The sequence below is a fragment of the Corythoichthys intestinalis genome, chromosome 5 (assembly GCF_030265065.1).
Source record: "Corythoichthys intestinalis isolate RoL2023-P3 chromosome 5, ASM3026506v1, whole genome shotgun sequence".
Lineage (NCBI taxonomy): Eukaryota > Metazoa > Chordata > Actinopteri > Syngnathiformes > Syngnathidae > Corythoichthys > Corythoichthys intestinalis.
In genome coordinates, this window is record NC_080399.1 from 5789616 (window position 1) to 5812614 (window position 22999).

The following is a 22999-nucleotide window of genomic DNA, read 5'->3' on the forward strand; positions in this document are numbered from 1 at the left end:
AAAATTTTAATAACATAGATTTGGTGTAGAGCTCATTTGTGTGTGCTCTGAACGGTGCATTGTGAATGATCCGAATTGCTTTCTTTTGTAAGATCAAACGAGGATGGAGGTGAACCTTATGTGTGCGTCCCCAAATTTCCGAATAATAACTAAGATGCGGCAAGATAAGCACATTTTACAGAGTTTGGAAAACCTTATCTAGCATCTTTTGAGCTTTAAAGAGAATAGAAATGCTTCTGGCAAGCTAATTACGCAGCTGGTCCACATGGGCCTTCCATGTAAGTAAATCGTCAAGTACTACACCTAAAACTTTGTGCTGCCTTACTCTTTGTATTATCACATTGTTTATTTGTATGTTTAATTGCTCCTTGAGACCTTTTCTGCCAAATACATTATGTATTTTGCGTAGTGTACCTGAACGCACCGCGGGGCTGAAGGCAGAGTGACAGAGTGCAGTGCAGTTAACTTTCTCTTTTCACGTTCCGTTGTTGCTATCACTTGGCGACGTGTGTTTTGTTGCACAAGTTCTGAATTAAATTATTAAAACCCTGACAAAGCTGGTGATGTCTTTGGTAATGGTTCCAAGATAATAATTGTCACCATAACATATAAAGACTGGAGAACAGAGGTCGTCGGAGTATTGCCAAGCAGTTCATGGACGTGCAATCCACGCTCATATTTTTCCATCATTCCATCTTCATTTCAATAGTAAGCCTCACCTTCTTTTTCTTTTTTCATCACCGGCTTTAACATTCTTGGAACCCATGTTGATTTCTCTCACAAGAAAATCAGCCGTGCGGGAAAATGATGATATTGTGACGCTGTCATGAATCATCATATTTCGAGCATTTCATTGGATGTAGAAACAAATGGCGTGTCAAATTTTACGTCGGCTGTCGAAAAAATCGTGTGTTGAAGCGATCGTATGTCGAGGTACTACTTTATACGAAAGTAAGTTACATTCAATGACACTTTTCGACCACAAGGGGGGCCATTAACTCCGCCTATGACGGGGACTACCTGTATTATATATTCGACTCAGTACAGGCACCAAATCAATCAAGTTTTTTTTTCATACTTTAGTTATATTCTAAAAACGGCATCACTTAAATTAAACAATTCAAACCCAGAGCCCGCCCAGCGTCTCACGTGGATTGGGGCTACACACACTCCACATTTTATCTACATCTATTCATGTTTAATACATCGAAAATACTCGATTTGTATGAAACGTTTTAGCAAAAAAAAAAAAAAAAATTCCAAATACTTTATAGTCCAATAACAATCATGTCAATCAAAGGAAGAGAAACACTTACATTGTCCTTGGAGTTGTAGTAGGCAATTTCATCATCCTGCAAATACGCACATGAAGCAACAAAAATAAGTTACGTAACAGAAAATATTTGAGAAACATTGCCATAATGTGACTTTTTTTTTTTTGCGTAATGCTACACGTGAGCGCTTTCTGAAATGGGAATCCTCCCGCTACATAACGTGCATTATTAATACACTTCATGACTAAATTATCGTATTAATATGACATAATTCACAAATCCCCCACATTTTTCTCACTTCATACTCGTCTTTCCACTGATGTTTCATCTGGAGTTTCTCGGCAGCTGTAGCCAGTTTCTACAAGAGAAGGAAAGAAAAAATTATTCCTAAAATCCTCGCAGTGATCGGCCTGTGTAATTGTGGCGAATTTGCACAAAAAGAAGCAGACATACATACACAATATTACTACTATCCCTCCTTTGCACAGCTCAAACCGTGCAGGCTATCAAGGTCTTACAGCACTGAGAGGCAAAAGGCCACGTCGTACAGCATAATAATGTCGGAGTGAAAAGGTTTTACCGTTCGTGTGTGCGTGCGGATTTCACCGCCTACAAAATGGCACGTCGCTGAATCACGTCAAAGACGAGTGAATTACTGACTAAGCGCTTGTCATTCAAACTCTGGACTTTGCTAAGTAAAGGCTGGTGGTGTCACTCTTGTTATCTAGCCATAGTGTTGCAGGTAGGCCTGCTAAAAACCATTATTTTGGTAGTCCATGATCATTTTTGCAATCAGTCGGCTATTCGACTCATGTGTCAATCATGTTATATTACTCTGGGCCTAACTTTTTAATTGTAAATGTGAACTGAAAGTTTGGACAACAAAAATAACACTGGGAAAGAAGTTCTGTTGTTTTAGATCTTACTCCTATTTTAGGGCTGTCAAACGATTAAAATTTTTAATTGAGTTAATTACAGCTTAAAAATTAATTAATCGTAATTAATCGCAATTAATCGCAATTCAAACCATCTATAAAATATACCATATTTTTCTGTAAATTATATATATATTCCGTAAAATAAATTGTTGGAATGGAAAGATAAGACACAAGATGGATATATACATTCAACATACGGTACATAAGGACTGTATTTGTTTATTATAACATAAATCAACAAGATGGCATTAACATTATTAACATTCTAATAAAGTGATCCATGGATAGAAAGACTTGTAGTTCTTAAAAGATAAATGTTAGTACAAGTTATAGAAATTTTATATTAAAACCCCTCTTAGTGTTTTCGTTTTAATACAATTTGTAAAATTTTCAATCAAAAAATAAACAAGTAGCCCGCCATTGTTGATGTCAGTAACTACTTACACAATGCCCATGGGTGCCGAAGCCTATAAAATCAGTCGCACTCAAGCGCCAGCAGAGGGCGGCAAAACTCCATAAAACACAATTAACAGGATAGTGGCCAATTGACCAGTTCCATGTCGTTATAGGATTTAAAGAAGTGAATTTTGAATATTAAACATTGACATAGGAAAAAAGGTTAGCGTGGAATTCATTTTTTTATGTCTGTGACAATATTCCCTCTAATTGTTCATGTGTCTGAGGAGACACACAAGCTCCTGAAGCACACTGAGGACCACTGTGAGCAACATCCGATGTGTAAACTGTGGCCACACACTTGACGCCTGTTCAAAACCTTGTATCATAGCAACAGCAATTTACATTTCTTTACTTTTAATTAGGGGTGTCAAACGATTAACATTTTTAATCAAGTTAATTACAGCTGAAAAATCAATTAATCTTAATTAATCGCAATTCAAACCATCTATAAAATATGCCATATTTTTCTGTAAATTATTGTTGGAATGAAAGATAAGACACAAGATGGATATATACATTCAACATACGGTACATAAGTACTGTATTTCTTTATTATAACAATAAATCAACAGGATGGCATTGCCATTATTAACATTCTGTTAAAGCGATCCATGGATAGAAAGACTTGTAGTTCTTAAAAGATAAATGTTAGTATAAGTTATAGAAATTTTATATTAAAACACCTCTTAATGTTTTCGTTTTGATAAAATTTGTAAAATTTTCAATCAAAAAATAAACTAGTAGCCCGCCATTGTTGATGTCAATAATTACTTACACAATGCTGATGGGTGCTGAAGCCTATAAAATCAGTCGCACCCAAGTGCCAGCAGAGGGCGCTAAAACTCCAAAAACACAACAAGTACACATTTCACTGTGCTGTCATTTTAGTCTGTTTGAGCGGGCATGTGCGTTGTGTCAAATTATTGATTAATTAAAAAAATTAATTACCGCCCGTTAACGCGATAATTTTGACAGCCCTAATTTTAATATAATTGAATTGGCCCACTTGAAATGAAAAAGACAAAAATCTTGTCGTCCATGAGATGTGTACTATGTTATATGGTGGAGTTCATAATAATATTGATGGGTCACATCCATCAAACACTGCACCACGCTTTCAAGTAGGGGGCCTGCCCACACCCAGCATCAAGAGGATTTATTCTCGAACACACGCACGCAACAATGCAACGCCAAATTTAGGTTGAAAAAGTACGAAAGATGTACCGCATACAAACAGGAAGGATTGTCTCAGGAGTGATTTGTTCGAGGATTAAAGGTCATTATTATATTTGTCTCACATAAAAATACACACGGTCCCAGGCTTCGACTGGGACCGTGTGCTTTGGTCAGATGAGACAAAGATTGAGCTTTTTGGCAACAAACACTTTAAGTGGGCCTGGCGTGCCACGAAACATGCGCATGCTGAAAAGCACCTCATACCCACTGTGAAGTATGGGGGTGGGTCAGTGATGCTGTGGGGCTGTTTCGCTTCCAAACGCCCTGGGAACCTTGTTAGGGTGCATGGCATCATGAATGCTTTGAAATACCAGGACATCTTAAATCAAAATCTGTTGCCCGAAAGCTGAAGATGGGTCGTCACTGGGTCTTTCAGCAAGACAATGACCCTAAACATACGGCCAAATCTACACAGAAATGGTTCACCAGACACAAAATCAAGCTCCTCCCATGGCCATCTCAGTCCCCAGACCTTGTTTTGTTGGCAAAAGGGGGTTGTACAAAGTATTAACACCAGGGGTGCTAATAAATGTGACACACATTATTTGATGTCAAATAATTTTTTCTTTCTGTGGGATTTTTTCCCCACTGAATGAATGCACTTGTATTGAAGGTTGGATTTTTCTCTTTTTTTCCATTAAGGTCCCATGTTATTCGAACAAAAAATATATATTAGAAGCTAAAAAACACATCTTTTTCAGGGGTGACAATAATTATGGAGGGCACTGTAAATGCTAACTACACATTTTTTGTTTGTTTTTTTGCTTTTGACCAAGAATTGACACTGTTTTACGTCCATATCTTTAAAGAATTCAGGGTTTTAAGCATTTCTTCACAATAATTTTCAACGAAAAAAGCTCTCTGTTTTCATAAGGCGGCCGCTACATTTGCTTACTGACTAGCATCATAGTTCGCAATATTTACGTCAGAGAAATGCTTACTGACTAGCATCATAGTTCGCAATATTTACGTCAGAGAAATGCTAACTGCACGTTGTTTTTTTGTTTTTTGCTTTAAACCAAGAATCGAAACTGTTCTACGCCCATATCTATAAAGAATTCAGGGATTTAATTATTTATTCACAAGAATTTTCAACGGAAAAAGTTCTTTGTGATTCCACTCGGTCAGCTTTGATGGCCACGCCAACAATGCAGGTCCCCCATTAATCGACTCCGCACTCCATGTCCCATCAATATAAAAGTCCATGGTTAGAGGCTTTGGCCTGGGTAACTTCCAGTTGTGTCATGGGTGAGTTAATAAATAAAACATAATGAACAACCACAATGAGAGATATCAAACTTCTATCGATCAAAATTTTTACTGTATTTCATTAATATGATGTATATTACATGTTTATGGATAGTTGTCTTGGTATTTAGGGGTACTTCAAGGGTTATTTCCGACAAGCACGTAAATTCAGGTTGCATCGCTAGCATTGGAACGAAACGCTTTCGCAACAGGGACCACCTGTAAATACCTTTCATATACTATACTATTATACTACTAATTTATATACTAATTAACAATGGTTTTGATAGTTTTTTTGTAGTCTATGCATTTGACTATGCTGTTTTGATACTGCTGCAATACCCGAATTTCCCCTGTGGGGGAATCAATAAAGGATTATCTTGTCTTGTTGTGTCCTGTCCTGTCATCTTATCTTCTACGCAGGGGTGCACATAATTTTTTCGCCCAGGTTCTCAGAGGAGGACCTGTAGATGTGACTTGGTCCTCATTGAGCTTGAGAGCCGACCCGCCTGATGCGATAAATTTATGACAAGCTTTACTTAGAGCCAATTAACTTTAATTAATTATATTAACAATTAATGCTTGATTAACATCAACTGGCACAACAAAATTGCCATTACTTTGAAGTGAAATGTAAAGAAATAAAAAGCACCAATTCAAAATAAAGGGCATTATGCGGCTCCCACATTAACGCCAAGCCTTTTTAAAAGTGGGATGTCCTCCTCATAAGACCTCACTGAACGTGCATGTTTAGCTTTGTAAAATGCGAGCAAAAACACGTTTGTCAGTGCATGTCGCTGTTCATTACCTTTATTCCGCCACTTGTCCATAGGGCGAGTGGGGTCATGTCTGACATCGATAGTTTGCTTAATTGCCACATGCTCTGTTTTTTTCGTGCTATTCAAAGTTTGGATGGCTGAAATTCTTTGAACCTACATAAAATGCAGTGCTCTTATCGGCGACATTGGGATTGTCACGGCACATTTTGTACCGCATTTCCGTGCGAGCATCATTTGCTTCTAGCCATGGAACCTCATGTAGCCACTTTTCAGCAAAAGTCCTTTTTTTCGGTAGCTCCGGTGACGTCTCTGTCATCTGTCTGTCTGTCTTTTGACGGGGGTGGGGGAACACGGAAGTAATTACTCAGTGTGGCCTGCCTCTTCGACATTTTGAGAAGTTATTTTCTCGTGTCCGCCGCAAATACAGTGGTCAGCCATTGGTACGCAAAAGCGTATGGAAGCCGTTGAGGGCCAGCGCGTTTGTCTACGTCCAGTACGCATGCGCGTATGCGGACCACTTATGTGCACCCCTGCTTATACGGCTAGTTGTGTGTATGTAGTAACAACATAGGAAAGCTCTGGAAAAAAAAAAAAAACATTACAGAGGAAAAACTGCTTTCATTGAGAAATACAGAAATTGGTGAACATTTGCTGTTAAGAGGCGCAAAAAACACGATTTGGACAATTTCTAAATAATAAATCCTGCATGATCATTGGGCAAATATCTAGAAATGACCATAAAATGAACACAGAAGCTCCTCAGATTGATGTTGTTTTCTGTTAAACACACTGAAGTCCCAATTTGAAGGTAATGACCTTTAATGGAATGATTAAGGATTTCCCTTTTTTGTGAATCATAAAATATGCAGTCAGGTTAAAAAATACTCAATTTCATTGGTTCCATTGACAACGATTGACTATTGTCGTTAAAGGCAGCCAATGAATGAATTTAATGGCACTTAGTGGCCTTGACGCCAACTGTATTCAGTTCCTTGTCATTCTTAAGGTATTCACAGTATATTTCCAAAAATATCATTTCCACCGTCAGTCCTTTGTGATAGCAACAGCACACTGCTTGTGTTTGTCAAATCCTTTCAAACAACTTCACGCTTCAGTGACGGATCTAAAGACAGAAGGGCAATGGTGGGGGGGACAGAAGATTACAAGACACACTGCTGGCCCAGTCAACATCTAAAAACAGGAGAATTTTGGACAAAACCACATCACACCTTTCCATTAGTTGCAAAATAATTGGGGATACAAATTTGATGATTTAGTATTATTCCTTAATAGCTTTAGTTAGGATAAAATCATTAATAATAAATTTATATATACATATTATATGTCTCTAAACGTGCTATTTTCATTTGTCTTGCATGCATTACTCACGCACGTTTGGCAGGAGGAGACAATTGGCAAACTATTGAGTTGCGATAGAGAGGTTTTTTTCGGCAGATTGGGCGCTATCTGCTGGCCAAAGTGTGCACTGCAAGAGCAAGTCACTCTACAGCGATCATGACGATCAAATATTTTATATCATTGTAGCAATACATATAGTCATATCGTAGAGCACTAGTCCAAATACGGTGTAAGATCCAAACATATGAAGACTTTAGCGATTGGTTACTTTGCAGTAGGGATGTCCGCAATCTGATCACATGATCGGAACCCGGACCCGATCATGTCATTTTTAGAAATTGTAATCAGGTGAGAGAAGATCGATTTTTAAAAATATATTTGATTGTTTTTGTTTTTAAGTATTGACTCATTGGCTGCCATTGACGACGATAGATTACCAATCCATTTTGGCTGACGTTCATCAAAGCCAGCCCCTCATTTAAATTAAATTGGGGTATAATATAATAAGTTTAATGATTAGGGATGTCTAACACGATCACGGGCCTGGTTTGTGCTGTAAAAATTTTCGTTTGTGCTGCCACGGTTTTACAGTTATTACTAATGATTATTATTTTTGGGTCACCAACAGTTCAACTGACCCCTCGGTGTGGCACAAACTAGCACAAACCAGCACAAACGTAGCACAAACAAACGTGGCACCATTGCAATTTCATTCCATCGTAGTTAGGGAGCTGCGAGTGACAACATCACTTCAAATTAAAAGTATAATAACTACAAAACTGTTGTAGCACAAACAATTGACACCATTTTTAGCCATTTTTATTCATAATGGGGGGCGGAACGGTGCTATGATCCAGAAAATATGACGGCAACTGTCCTATGTTAAGAAAAAAAACTGCCAGGCTGCCACACACACTTCTCATCTCCACGAAGAGAATAATCTACCAATGTCGCATTTACATACTAAAGTGTATGAAAAAGTATCTGAACCTTTGGGAATTTCTTACATTTCTGCATAAAATCACCATCAAATGTGATCGGATATTTGTCAGAATCACCCAAATGAAAAAACAGTGCCTACTTTTACTAAAACCACCCAAACATTACAGGTTTTCATATTTTAATGAGGGTAGCATGCAAACAATGACTGAAGGGGGAATATAAGTAATGCCCCTTTCCCACTGAAACTAGTGGGTCAACGCGCGTTTTTCCAAGCCGATGCAACCCACTAGCAATTGGCATTTGGCACCTTTCCCATTGACAAAAAAAAAGCTGTGTCTTTTTTTTTTTCACCCGTCTAACCCCCCCCACCCCTCCTCAGCCGTGCGTAAGGTTCGTGACGTCACCACGCTAGGATGCGCTTCGACAAGTGCGACCGAATTCATTCAGTTCAAGGAAGTAAACAATGCAAAGCAACATAGAAGCCTCCTTTCCGTTTGTGTTCTCTGTTTTCATGCTTTTTACTGCCCTCAAAATGGTCGAAATGCAGCAAAGGATCAACACTCTGCTTGTGCTGAGGCAACGTAGGCGATGTGAATTTTGGCTTGAAGAAGGAGGAGAAGAGCCTTTGTTTCATCTGTTATGGCTATTGCTAACGCTGCTACACCAACTGTTCGCCGAAGTGGATCCGGGCTAGAGCACATGGTTTTTGTTTTTTGTTATGACGCATCACGTACTAGCCTACGTCACCACGTAGGTTAGCGTTTTGACTGTTGACCCGGGGTTTTGCTTTCACACTGAATGGCGATCAGAGCCGAGGTGATTTTAACGCGGGTCGCTTGGCGGGTTGATTGACACGGGTCGAGGCGGGTCGCTGCACCTTTTCCACTGCCACCAAAAGCCGATTGTTAGTGGGTTGACACGGGTTATTTGGCTAGTGGGAAAGGGGTATAAGTGAACCCACTGCCTAAGGTGACTTCAAGAGCAATTGAAACCAAATTTTACCAACAATTTAAGTCAGGTGTGTGTCCATTCGCTGATGAGTGTTTTAAAGCTGCCCTGCCCACTATAAAACGCACACCTGGTAAGAATTGCCTTGATGAGAAGCATTGTCAGATATGCATCGTGGCTTGGTCAAAAGAGCTGTCTGAACACCAGCGATCAAGGATTGTTGATTTTTATAAAGCAGGGAAAGGATACTAAATCATCTCTAAACGTCTGGATGTTTATCAATCGACAGTCAGAGAAGTTGTCTACATATGGAGAGAGTTTGACACTGTTGCTTCTCTCCAAAGAAGTGGCCGTTCACCAAAGATGACTCCAAGAGTTCAGCCCAGGATACTCAGAGGTAAAAAAAAAAGAACCCTAGAGTGTCTGCTAAAGACTTACAGAAATCACTGACACAGTCCAATATCTCTGTGCACACATCAACTATATGCAAGAATTGTGTTCGGGGGGGACTCCATGGAGGAAGCCCCTGCTGTCTAAAAAAAAAAACATTGTTGCCCGTTTAATGTTTGTAAAAAATAAAAATAATAAAAACATTTGGACACTCCACAAAAATTTTGGCAAAATATTTTGTGGACTGATGAAACCAAAGTTGAATTGTTTGGGAGTAACACACAACATCGTGTGTGGAGGAAAAATGAAACAGCTCACCAACACAAACGCCTCATCCCCACCGTGAAGCATGGTGGAGGGAGCATCATGATTTGGGGCTGTTTTGCTACCTCAGGGCCTGGACAAGTTGCAATCATTAATGGAAGAATGAATTCATAAGTTAATCAGGATGTTTTGCAGGAAAACCTGAGGCCGTCTGTCAGACAGTTGAAGCTATAAAGAGAATGGATGTATAACTCCATTTACCATATAAATTTGCTACTGGGGGGCCAACTTCACACAGGTCCAACTTTGCACTTGGAAGAGCAACAGAAAGTACCACAAGGGACATATTAGAACGTTCACCAGAGTTTCCGCATGCGTGCAGATGGTTTCTGAAATAGGCCATGTAAGGAGGGTGGATCTGGATAATCGTATTAAAATCTCACTCATTCCTTCACATCAATAATTCACAACACAGAAAGTTTAAGTCAGAAAATTTGCCTCGGGATGCAGTTATGAAGTCCTAACATATATACACCTAATTTTCCAAAGATTGAACTGTTCTTGAAAAGTACTTAATCACTACACATTTGAAGTTATCTTGTCCTCCTTATTCATTTACCCCGACATCAATGTTAAAGACAATCTTTCACCTGTCACTGTACTATACGTGCACGAGCATGGACAAATCTGTACAAACACACACACGCGTCAGTGGAGAGCGGAGGGACATGCTTGTTAAAAATTCATGACAGGACTTCTGGGAGATATGGGGGAGGATGTGTGAGTGTATGTGTGTGTCTGTCTGTGCGGAAAGATAGACTAATGAGCGTATCTCTCACTATATATCTCTTTGTTCAACACTCACTGCTGGAATTTGATTTAAAAACTTGTCGACGTGTTAGGGTTTATAATTGAGTGAATAAACTTGGCACTAAATCAAACTTCTGTGGGAAAATATTCCCTACCAAACTTGAGTCAGTAGTTTTAGGTAAGGTCAGTCCAATGTTCTGCCTGTATTTCCTATTTTTATGAAAGATTGAAGGGATACAAAAAAAAATGGTACTCTATAAGAATACTATGATAAACAAGAAACTGCAATTTTTGGAGAAATTACTATGAGGCTTTGCTGTGGTAGTTACTCAGGGTGTAACGGTACATGTATTTGTATCGAACCTTTCGGTACGGGGTGCTCTACGGTGGCCGAGAGGTGTCTGGCGAAATGGAAAGTCCAAACACTCTGCAAATAGAAAAAGCACGAACTCCAATTGCAAACGCTTTGCAAAAGAAAAAAAGCACGAATGCAAACTGCCACAACACGATCCCCAATTCCCAAAGTGCCATCGTAAATTGGCAGAAGCATGAACCCCAGTTGCCACAACACGGCAGCAAATGGCTCACAGCACGAATGCAAATTGCCACAACACAATCCCCAATTCCTAAAGCGCGATTGCAAATTGGCAAAAGCACGAACGGCAATTGCCACAACACGACAGCAAATGGTTGGCAGCACGACCGCAAAAGGCTCGCAAGACAATTGCAAAGACGATGACCTAGAAGTTAAAAAAATAAATATACAAATAATAAAAAAGATGTCACTTTTTATGTGCTTCGTGGCCATCTCTACGGGCCTCCGTAAAGTTGCCCCCCACCCCCCATCAGACGCAAATTTATATAAAAATGATGTTAATCGTTTGTGCTGCAACGGTTTTGTAGATACATTATTATGCTTTGATTGAGATATTAATTTCGAGTGGGGACGTCACTCGTAGCTTTTTCTTAGCTTAGCTCCCGCGGCTAATGGAGCGTACCAACTTTCTCAATAACAGAGGGGTGTCCTGACAACTAGCACGACCAGAGCACAAAAAATTCGGGTCCATTTTGCGGTAAATTGGGGGGCTTGAGATATTAGTTTCGCGTGATGATGTCCCTCTAAGCCCCTCATTTACTGCAAAATGGGTCTGAATTGGCGCCAATCGTTTGTGCTAGTTGTTAGGACACCCCTCTGTTATTGAGAGAGTTGGTACGCTTCATTAAAATAACAGAGGGAGAGAGTTGGTGCGCTCCATTAACAAAACATAACAGAGGGGTGTCTAACAAGTAGCACAAACGAATGGCACAAATTCGGAACCATTTTGCAGTAAATGAGGGGCTTAGAGAGACATCATCACTCGAAACTAATATCTCAAGCCCCCCATTTGCCGCAAAATGGACCCGAATTTTTTTGTGCTCTCGTCGTGCTCGTTGTTAGGACACCCCTCTGTTATTGAGAAAGTTGGTACGCTCCATTAGCTGCGGAAGCTAAGCTAAGAAAAAGCTACGAGTGACGTCCCCACTCGAGATTAATATCTCAATAAAAGCATAATACTGTATCTACAAAACCGTTGCAGCACAAACGATTAACATCATTTTTATATAAATTTGCATCTGATGGTGGGGCAACTTTACGGAGGCCCGTAGAGATGGTCACAAAGCACATATAGCAATATACAAAGTGACGTCTTTATTATTATTATTATTATTATTATTTTTGAACTTCTGGGTCATCGTCTTTACAATTGTCTTGAGCCTTTTGCAGTCGTGCTGCGAGCCATTTGCTGCCGTGTTGTGGCAATTGAGGTTCGTGCTTTTGCCAATTTGCGATCGCGCTTCTGGAATTGGGGATCGTGTTGTGGCAGTTTGCATTCGTGCTTTTTTTCCTTTGCAAAGCGTTTGCAATTGGGGTTCGTGCTTTTTCTATTTGCAGAGTGTTTGGACTTTGCATTTCGCCTGACACCTCTCGGCCACCGTAGTGCTCGGTTCGGAACGGAAGTCAGAAGTTTCTGACGTAATGTAACGCTTACTTTTCGAGGCCGTGACTCGATCGGGTTACAGTTTCTTTGTGTAGATTATATTTACTCCATCTTCTCTACTATAATGAGGAACAACACGGTAGAACAGTATATAACCCAGAAACGTCAACGGCGCGACAACGTGGCCGCCGCGAGAACGCGGTGAACACCTTATGCCTAATATATGCATAACACAATAAAACAGAATTGTTGTGGAACTCAAAATGTTGACTGGACAGTTCTGGACTATGCACATTAAATTATTAGTAACATCAAATATTACACAATACACCAAAGTATATCAGTAGCCGTGTCCTTAAGTCTTTCTGATAGTTTTCCCCTGACCTTTTTACTGCAATAATATAATGAAAACCTGAAATTATGGCTTTTAGTTTTGGCCACCCCAAGATTTTAAGTGGCCCCATCTAGCCACCCCTATGAAAAATTTCTGGAGGCGCTACTGTTTTTAAGTCCAAAAATAAAGAGCTTGTCCGCAATTTTTCACTACTTTAGTCAGAGAAGCCTCAATCTGTTTACCGATAGAGCCCCACGCGTGCCTTGTTGTACCACTCCCGTCGATAAATCAAGCTCGATCTTTTGCAGACATCCTAGAGCCGATATGCCAGCTTCATTCGGTTCCAGAGGAAACAATCCAATACAATTCTTCCAGGTATTGAAAAAAAGTCCAATCACACTTACAGACACGGCAGGGCTGCTCTTCTACAGTTGTCCAACTTGTTCATTTGGGTAATAACAATAACCTAGACTATTCTAAAGAATCGGGCCCTGGGAGAGTTGCCATTTGCTCAAATTGATCGTCGCTCCCTCGTAAGGAAATAAAGCAAATTTCAGCACAGCAACAATTGAGTTAATGGGCATCCCTAACTGGTCGTCTGTAACTATTTCGCTGTAACTGCTCATTAGTCTTCTCCTCTGTGATTGGAGTGGAGATGGCTCAGCTTCGACGCTGTAATGAGTCCACTCTGTCACCGCGGGTGACCACTGGAGACCCTGGAAGAGCCACTATCGTCTCGGCTGCAGCCTTAATGGGGAAGGAAGATGAGAGCTGGAAATCTATGGATGTTTAAAAGTGCTAGAGAAGTAGAAGAATCATGGCAGAGCGAGCAGAAGAAATTTACTGGAAGTGCAAAGTCTAACATGATGATTACAGTTTCAGAGGAAGTCTAATACAGTACAGTAGGAAATGAACATTTGGGACTCTGGAGGTGGTTATTGCAAGTGTTGGCAGCGTCCTCTTTGACATTATCTGCTACGGACACTATGAATTGCGTTTAAAGTAGACAAAGTTTTAAACTGCCGAATCAAACTAGAGATACCTACTGAATCTCCGAAATGGATTCAGCTCGACGTAGATGAGACGTCAAGATTTTCTGTGCTAGGCATGGCTGTGTGAACTCCTGGAAGCGGCTATACAGTGGGGCAAATAAGTATTTAGTCAACCACTAGTTGTGCAAGTTCTCCCACTTGAAAATATTGGAGAGGCCTGTAATTGTCAACATGGTTAAACCTCAACCATGAGAGACAGAATGTGGGGAAAAAAACAACAGAAAATCACATTGTTTGATTTTTAAAGAATTCATTTGCAAATCATGGTGGAAAATAAGTATTTGGTCAATACCAACAGTTCATCTCAATACTTTGTTATGTAGCCTTTGTTGGCAATAACGGAGGCCAAACGTTTTCTGTAACTCTTCACAAGCTTTTCACACACTGTTGCTGGTATTTTGGCCCATTCCTCCATGTAAATCCCCTCTAGAGCACTGATGTTTTGGGGCTGTCGTTGGGCAACACGGACTTTCAACTCCCTCCACAGATTTTCTATGGGGTTGAGATCTGGAGACTGGCTAGGCCACTCCCGGACCTTGAAATGTTTCTTACGAAGCCACTCCTTTGTTGCCCTGGCTGTGTGTTTGGGATCATTGTCATGCTGAAAGACCCAGCCACGTCTCATCTTCAATGCCCTTCCTGATGGAAGGAGATTTTCACTTAAAATCTCTCGATACATGGCCCCATTCATTCTTTCCTTCACACAGATCAGTCGTCCTGGTCCCTTTGCAGAAAAACAGCCCCAAAGCATGATGTTTCCACTCCCATGCTTCACAGTGGGTATGGTGTTCTTCGGTACAATTCAGTATCCTTTCTCCTCCAAACAGGAGAACCTGTGTTTCTATCAAAAAGTTGCTCCCACAGTTGATTTCTTTACACCAAGCGTTTTACCTATTGCAGATTCAGTCTTCCCAGCCTGGTGCAGGTCTACAATTTTGTCTCTGGTGTCCTTCGACAGCTCTTTGGTCTTGACCATCGTGGAGTTTGGAGTGTGACTGACTGAGATTGTGGACAGGTGTATTTTATACAGATAATGAGTTGAAACAGGTGCCATTAATACAGGTAAAGAGTGGAGCCTCGTTAGAAGAAGTTTGACCTCTTTCACAGCCAGAAATCTTGCTTGTTTGTAGGTGACCAAATACTTATTTTCCACTCAATTTGGAAATAAATTCTTTAAAAATTAAACAACGTGATTTTCTGTTTTTTTTTTTTCCACATTCTATCTCTCATGGTTGAGGTTTACCCAAGTTGACAATTACAGGCCTCTCTAATCTTTTCAAGTAGGAGAACTTGCACAATTGGTGGTTGACTATGCAATTACAAATGCTTTGGTACTAGTACTGCAATGATTAATCGATTAACTCGAGTATTCAACTAGAAAAAAATGTTCGAATTTAATTTTGCTGCTTCGCATATTCGTTTAATTAGAGTGGCGTTGTAATGGTTTGTTTTGAAAGTGTTTGCATTAAGCTTTATTGATTTGGTGGATACACTGCCCTCTAGTCTGCCTCATTTCACATGGCTTAATCCAGCTGCTCCCTCTTGAAAACCAACATAAGTTTTTGTTTGAGCTAAAGTTTTTTTTTATGCATTTGTAGTTTAGTTTATAGGTATATTTAGCCATTTTATGTGGGAATATGTGTGTGAACCATTTGTTGAGAGCATTGTAAAAAAAAAAAAAAAAAAAAAAACCTTAGCATTTTATAGCATTTAAGCTAGCGGGCTTTTGCTACGTAAGTTAGCCAATTGCACTTAGATCCTCATTTATTTATTTTTTTAATATCGTTTGAGGCTCAGATCAGATCATTTTTCATGTTTCTTATCCGATTACTCGATTATTCGAACTAGTTCATCGATTAATCGACTACTAAAATAATCGATAGCTGCGGGGAGCCACTAGGGCAGCGCTAAAGAGCCGCAGGTTGCTGACCCCTGCCCTAAACCGTGTGGACGCTGTGCGTTCTAAGAGTTGAGAGTACATTGTTGTACTACAGTGAAACGAGAAGCGTAATTGGTTAAGGCTGGGTTTATCCCGCCTATCGAACACCGTATGTCTCTGGGGGTCTATGGGCAGTAGGCGGGGCTCGGCTGGCCTGGACTCTCTGGTTTTCTGCATGGTAATTGGATGATCTGTCTGAGGCTGAATCTTTTTAATTGACAGCGAAATGAGCGAATCAGTGATCTTCTCGTATTAACATCCGCGGGACGCATTTTTCAATTTTCGTAGCGACACTTGTTCCGTTAAAAACGACGAGAAAATAATTGAGCTTCTATTTTTGGTGTTTTTGTTTTTTTTGTTTTTGTAGCTGCTTGTGTTAGGAGATTTGACTTCTGGCACTCCAGTTTCTTTCACCTGCCGCTGAGCGCCTCTACCGTAACAAAGCACTCACAAGCGGACACGCTTCCCCTCATTGAAAGACCAGCATCCACCACTGTTTTGCACCCATCATTCAAATTCCCCATTTCATGCAATGCACAAAAAAAAAAAAAAGAATCCTCATCTTTTACAATTCATGTTGCCGTACCATAGCGCTCCTATTTAATGCAGCAGTCTTTTGTACCATTTTTCACAAAATCCCCACGGTAACATGCTGAAAAAAAGACGAGCTCGTATAGACTGGAAAGATGAGATCAACCCGTCTAAACCCCAGACTCCCTTGTGTGCGCATGCAAAAAAAAAAAAAAAAAAGGCTCCCAAAGCCTGAAATCAATGGTCCATTCACAGCACACCACTTTCTCCTTTACACAACAAAGCAATCCTCGCAAGAGCAGTAATGGCCTAAAAGATCATTAGCATTACAGCATTATCGCACACACGCTTGTGTTCAATCCGCCCCCTCACGTCCATCCACGTTTGGGAAATTGTCATCATGAGCACATAAAATAGGAGGAAGAGGAATGACGTGTCAATATTAGCGGCTTAGCCGAAGCAAGTCCAGCAGGAGGAGAATTAGAAGGTTTATTGATTAATAGAGGGCAACGAGGAAAACGCTTCATTAAAAGCTGAGAACAAACGCATGGAAAACATCCAGTTGGTAAATAACTTGTTCTGCATGGTGAAAGAAACAAGACGGGCAAAATATTTAATGGGCTGTTAGAACCAAAACAGCGGAGCGAAACCTTAAAAATCGACATTTTCACAGGGCTAATGTAAGCATATTGGGAATTTGAATGTTTTCAATCGTAGACGGCCAATCCAATTCGAACTGTGAAGCTGGCAGCGAATGAAAAATTGTTCATTCAGCAGATGTTGTCTGTCTCTCCCAAGGGAAGTGAGTGATGAAGCAGTGATGCCCAAACGTGCACTTTGAGATTGGTTTTTCAAATGTAAAGTGCGTTATACATAAAATGTATTATTATTATTATTATTAAACAAAGCTTCTTGAAGCAATGAAGCTTTGCAGCCAATTGGTTCATGGTGGGTCATTTGCCTTGAAGGAGATATTACCTTTTTTTTCGTATTTACCGATCGACTGTTTGAATTACTCTAACACACTTAACTCATTTGCTCCCAAAAACGTATAAATACTAGGGCTACCAGGTTAATTACAGCTTAAAAATTAATTAATCGTAATTAATCGCAATTCAAACCATCTATAAAATATGCCATATTTTTTCTGTAAATTGTTGTTGGAATTGAAAGATAAGACACAAGATGGATATAGACATTCAACATACGGTACATAAGTACTGTATTTGTTTATTATAACAATAAATCAACAAGATGGCATTAACATTATTAACATTCTAAACAAAGCGATCCATGGATAGAAAGACTTATAGTTCTTAAAAGATAAATGTTAGTACAAGTTATAGAAATTTTATATTAAAACCCCTCTTAATGTTTTCGTTTTAATAAAATTAGTTAAATTTTCAATAAAAGAATAAACTAGTAGCCCACCATTGTTGATGTCAATAATTACACAATGCTCATGGGTGCTTAAGCCCATAAAATCAGTCGCACCCAAGCGCCAGCAGAGGTTGACAAAACTCCAAAAAACACAAGTGCATATAACCCTGTGCTGTCATTTTAATCCAGGGGTCCCCATCTGCCGGGCCGCGGACCGGTACCGGTCCGTGGCGCATTTGCGACCGGGCCGCAAAGAAAAAATAATTTAATAACGACCGCATTCTGGCCGAATTAACCCTGTGCCCCTGCTTAACACACCAATATCTCTGTCTACTCTAGATATAATACTATGGGATAGATTACAATGTTGTCATAGAAGTCCATTGATTGGACTGCTAGCAGTACATCTTGTTTGCTTATATAATATATCTATGTGCGCTTGTCCTCGATAATAGCGTATTTCTAGGCCGCGGCGCAGCACATTTGTTCCCGGAAATAATTAGCCCCCACACGAGCGAAGATAACAGGAAAACAGACGTCTTTGGAAATATTTTTACGGCGAAAAGGATATTTTTACGGCGAAAAGGATATTTTTATGGCGAAAAGGGCACCTGACGAGCCTACAACCTCGAAGACCCACGAACTGCAAAGGAGTGGATTCGTGACCCGTTTGTGAATAAACAGAGAGATCGCAAATGACGGTGACCTTATTAAACGTACATTTGAGACAACAACTCTACCGAGGTTCTGGATTAAAGTCATTCTGGAATATCCTGACATCGCGACAAGAGTGTTGACAACCTTGCTACAATTTCCAACATCGTATCTTTGAGAAGCGGGCTTCTTAATTAATGTTTAACGACACGGCGAAGTCGTTAATGGTGAGCGCGGTGTGCAGCTGTTGTGTGAAGCTTACATGGCAGGATGAATCTGAGGGGAACTTTTCTACAAGTCCTTCCATGATCAAACGTAAGTTAATATTCCTTTTTTCAAGAAAGTTTGTAGTGTTTACTTTGGAATCGCTGCATTTGCGCATTTTGCGGCTATGTTTAACGTTATGCGCATGCGCAGAACCGCATCGTTGCAATTTTTGATGGGTTGTAAAATTTGTCAGAACACCGGTCCGTGAAAAAAAGACCCAAATAACACCGGTCCGTGGTGCAAAAAAGGTTGGGGACCCCTGTTTTAATCTGTTTGAGCGGGGCATGTGCGTTAATTGCATCAAATATTTTAACGTGATTAATTTCAAAAATTAATTACCACCCATTAACACGATAATTTTGACAGCCCCAATAAATACATTCTATTTTTATTTGTTTCAGAGTCCCAAAAACGTATTTATACGTCTTTTTTTTTTTCTCAAGAGACATCTCTGCGTTCTAATCCAACTTCGCTCCAAAGCACAACACTCAAATCCATTTTAAAGCAATAAAACTGGCCACTGGAGGGCAGTAGCGCATTTGGTAAGAACTCATATCGGACCATGAAATGAAATCAATGAAGAGAAATAGTCAGGAAATGGAAGTTGGATGAAGTAATTGAGAAAAATGTGGAGAACGATGTAAAACACAATGAATGATTGTATCTACTCCACTCTGTAAAGTCATTGTAGGCTGTTTGCGGCAATGCGTGAATGAGTCGTACTGCGAATGCGTTAATTGCGATAAATATTTTCACGTGATTAATTTAGAAAAATTAATTACCTCCCGTTAACGTGATAAATTTGACAACCCTACATTTAACAAAACAAAATAAATGCATTCATTTGGGATGAAATGCATAACTGATGCTACAACAATCTAACGATATACTGGCAAGCGGGGTGGCCAGTAGGGTGGCCAACCAATTTATAGGGGTGGCCGTGGCCACCCCTGGCCACCCCCTGGTGGTGCCACTGCTTAAAAACAAAAACAAGTCCTAAAGCTTAATTTGTTTTTAGAATTGACTCATATTTAATTGTGACACTTGGACAATTTGCATACTGTAAATGGCGGAAAACACTCAGGTGAAATTTTGAACGGGAAGGCATTTTAAGCTCATTCACTCCCAGCCATTTTCACCAGAACAAGGCTCTTCCCTCCTGGCCGTTTTTCTGGATTTTGACTGATTTTGCAAGGCCCACAGAAAATTTTGTTCTATTGCTGTATAAACATGGAACCCCCAAAAAGAAAGATTAGACTCTTTTTTAAGCAGAAAAAAAAAGTTAATATCTTTTTCCATTCCTTAGAAATCAACATTAGAAAATAGCTTAGTTTGAGCAATTTTCCCATTTTTGATTAAAAAACGGGGAAAATGAGCTTTTTTGTAAAGGCATACATTTCAAACATAACAGACTTTAACAAAGCTATTTTTGCATTAGTTACATCCCAAACATCTGAATAATGTTTTCCTTTTACTAAATACCATGAACAACCAGATAAATAGAGCTTTTGATAGCAAAGTAACAATTTATATACGCATGACTACTGAGAGATGACGCTTTGTCGCTGAGATGACGCCGTTGTTGCCGCCTCAGCTGTGTAAACTTTTCCCTCATCGTTGTCTGTCTCAAAAAGAGGGATTATATTTGCGTCTCTGCAGGGTCTGCTCGGTGAGCCGCTGCACGGTGGTCTTAGTCGTTTTGCTCCGTTGTCCAACGCCTGGCATTCCAGGCGTCCTCTCGGTTTTTTATTTGGTCAGAGTCTGGCATCATGCCGCCAGCGCTCCGACCGTGCTGCCCAGGCGTTCATTGCTGTTGAATCGGGTTGCGGGTCTTACAAAATACGCTACTGCCCTCCAGTGGCCAGTTTTATTGCTTTAAAATGGCTTTGGAGCCTTGTTTTTTGTTTCTCAGATAGATCGGAAGCTATAGATTCTTCTTGTAAAAAAACAAAAACAAAAATTAAAACACACACAAAAGACGTTTAAATACGTTTTTGGGACAAAGCATTGGGATGAAGCTTTTAAAAATAGAACACATTTATACGTTTCTGGGAGCAAAAATGAGTTAATAAATACTGCTGGTACTATAGACCCCAATCACGTGACGTCAAACTCCGCCCCCCTGACTGGTGCCGCCATATTGGTTTACATATTACCGCTACGTACATTCCTCCTATTACTGCGTGTTTTTCTGCTTGTCTAAGGAATCACCACCGAGTAAACGAACCCAAAAACCTTCCTGACAATAGTTAACATTTATTAATCAAAATGGTGAAGGCATGTGTGGCGGTTGGTTGAAGTAACAGAGAAGATAAACGGTCATTTTAGTAGTTGCTGTGTGCCCATTGTTAAAAGGGCAAATCTCGAAAGCAGCACGGTTTGTTTATCTCGGTCCATGATGCGTTTGTGTCGACAGCCGTTAGACAGCGGCGAAAACATCAACATGATGCCAACACGGTCGCAGACATCATCAGACGGAGACTACGAAGCTCGTCGCCACATTCGCGCAGCAAGAAGGTGAGCGCAGCAACAGGTGTTGTGCCGAAAAATAGCCGCCCTGCGTGAAATGTCCCCCCCGACGGAAGTGCCCACACGGAAACGACTTTCTTGTACCGTGAATATGTATTATTTTACTCTGCTTGAACTAATAAATGTCATACCTGTGTGATCGTCAATGGGATATGGTCGTGAAAACCTGTAGACTAATACATTTCTGTTCAAAGATGGTTATGTGGCCCAGTCCACGATTTGTTACTAAAATACAGTCCTAATATTTCGTGTAATTTAATTATTTAAAACTGATCTAAATCCATTACTCTAATGCGTCCATGAAAACATTTGATGTTTTAACTTCAATAAAGCGTTATACAGTGCCTTGCAAAAGTATTCGGCCCCCTTGAACCTTGCAACCTTTCGCCACATTTCAGGCTTCAAACATAAAGATATAAAATTTTAATTTTTTGTCAAGAATCAACAACAAGTGGGACACAATCGTGAAGTGGAACAAAATTTATTGGATAATTTAAACTTTTATAACAAATACAAAACTGAAAAGTGGGGCGTGCAATATTATTCGGCCCCCTTGCGTTAATACTTTGTAGCACCACCTTTTGCTCCAATTACAGCTGCAAGTCGCTTGGGGTATGTTTCTATCAGTTTTGCACATCGAGAGACTGACATTCTTGCCCATTCTTCCTTGCAAAACAGCTCGAGCTCAGTGAGGTTGGATGGAGAGTGTTTGTGAACAGCAGTCTTCAGCTCTTTCCACAGATTCTCGATTGGATTCAGGTCTGGACTTTGACTTGGCCATTCTAACACCTGGATACGTTTATTTTTGAACCATTCCATTGTAGATTTGGCTTTATGTTTTGGATCATTGTCCTGTTGGAAGATAAATCTCCGTCCCAGTCTCAAGTCTTGTGCAGATACCAACAGGTTTTCTTCCAAAATGTTCCTATATTTGGCTGCATCCATCTTCCCGTCAATTTTAACCATCTTCCCTGTCCCTGCTGAAGAAAAGCAGGCCCAAACCATGATGCTGCCATCACCATGTTTGACAGTGGGAATGGTGTGTTCAGGGTGATGAGCTGTGTTGCTTTTACGCCAAACATATCATTTTGCATTGTGGCCAAAAAGTTCAATTTTGGTTTCATCTGACCAGAGCACCTTCTTCCACATGTTTGGTGTGTCTCCCAGGTAGCTTGTGGCAAACTTTAAATGAGACTTTTTATGGATATCTTTGAGAAATGGCTTTCTTCTTGCCACTCTTCCATAAAGGCCAGATTTGTGCAGTGTACGACTGATTGTTGTCCTATGGACAGACTCTCCCACCTGAGCTGTAGATCTCCGCAGTTCATCCAGAGTGATCATGGGCCTCTTGGCTGCATCTCTGATCAGTTTTCTCCTTGTTTGAGAAGAAATTTTGGAAGGATAGCCGGGTCTTGGTAGATTTGCAGTGGTCTGATGCTCCTTCCATTTCAATATGATGGTTTGCACAGTGCTCCTTGAGATGTTTAAAGCTTGGGAAATCTTTTTGTATCCAAATCCGGCTTTAAACTTCTCCACAACAGTATCTCGGACCTGCCTGGTGTGTTCCTTGGTTTTCATAATGCTCTCTGCACTTTAAACAGAACCCTGAGACTATCACAGAGCAGGTGCATTTATACGGAGACTTGATTACACACCGGTGGATTCTATTTATCATCATCGGTCATTT

At 40.1% G+C, this 22999-nt stretch overlaps 1 protein-coding gene across 3 annotated transcripts in view; it reads right to left on the reverse strand.

The window, feature by feature from the left end:
* LOC130916769 (voltage-dependent calcium channel subunit alpha-2/delta-1) overlaps positions 1-22999 on the reverse strand; it is a 258325-nt gene that overhangs the window by 150550 nt on the left and 84776 nt on the right. For all 3 annotated transcript variants that reach the window (XM_057837728.1, XM_057837729.1, XM_057837726.1), the window contains exons 4-5: positions 1573-1632; positions 1317-1352 (exon numbers count right to left, since the gene is read on the reverse strand). In XM_057837728.1, coding sequence (XP_057693711.1) covers positions 1317-1352; positions 1573-1632 — 96 coding nt within the window. The remainder of the gene's footprint in view (positions 1-1316; positions 1353-1572; positions 1633-22999) is intronic.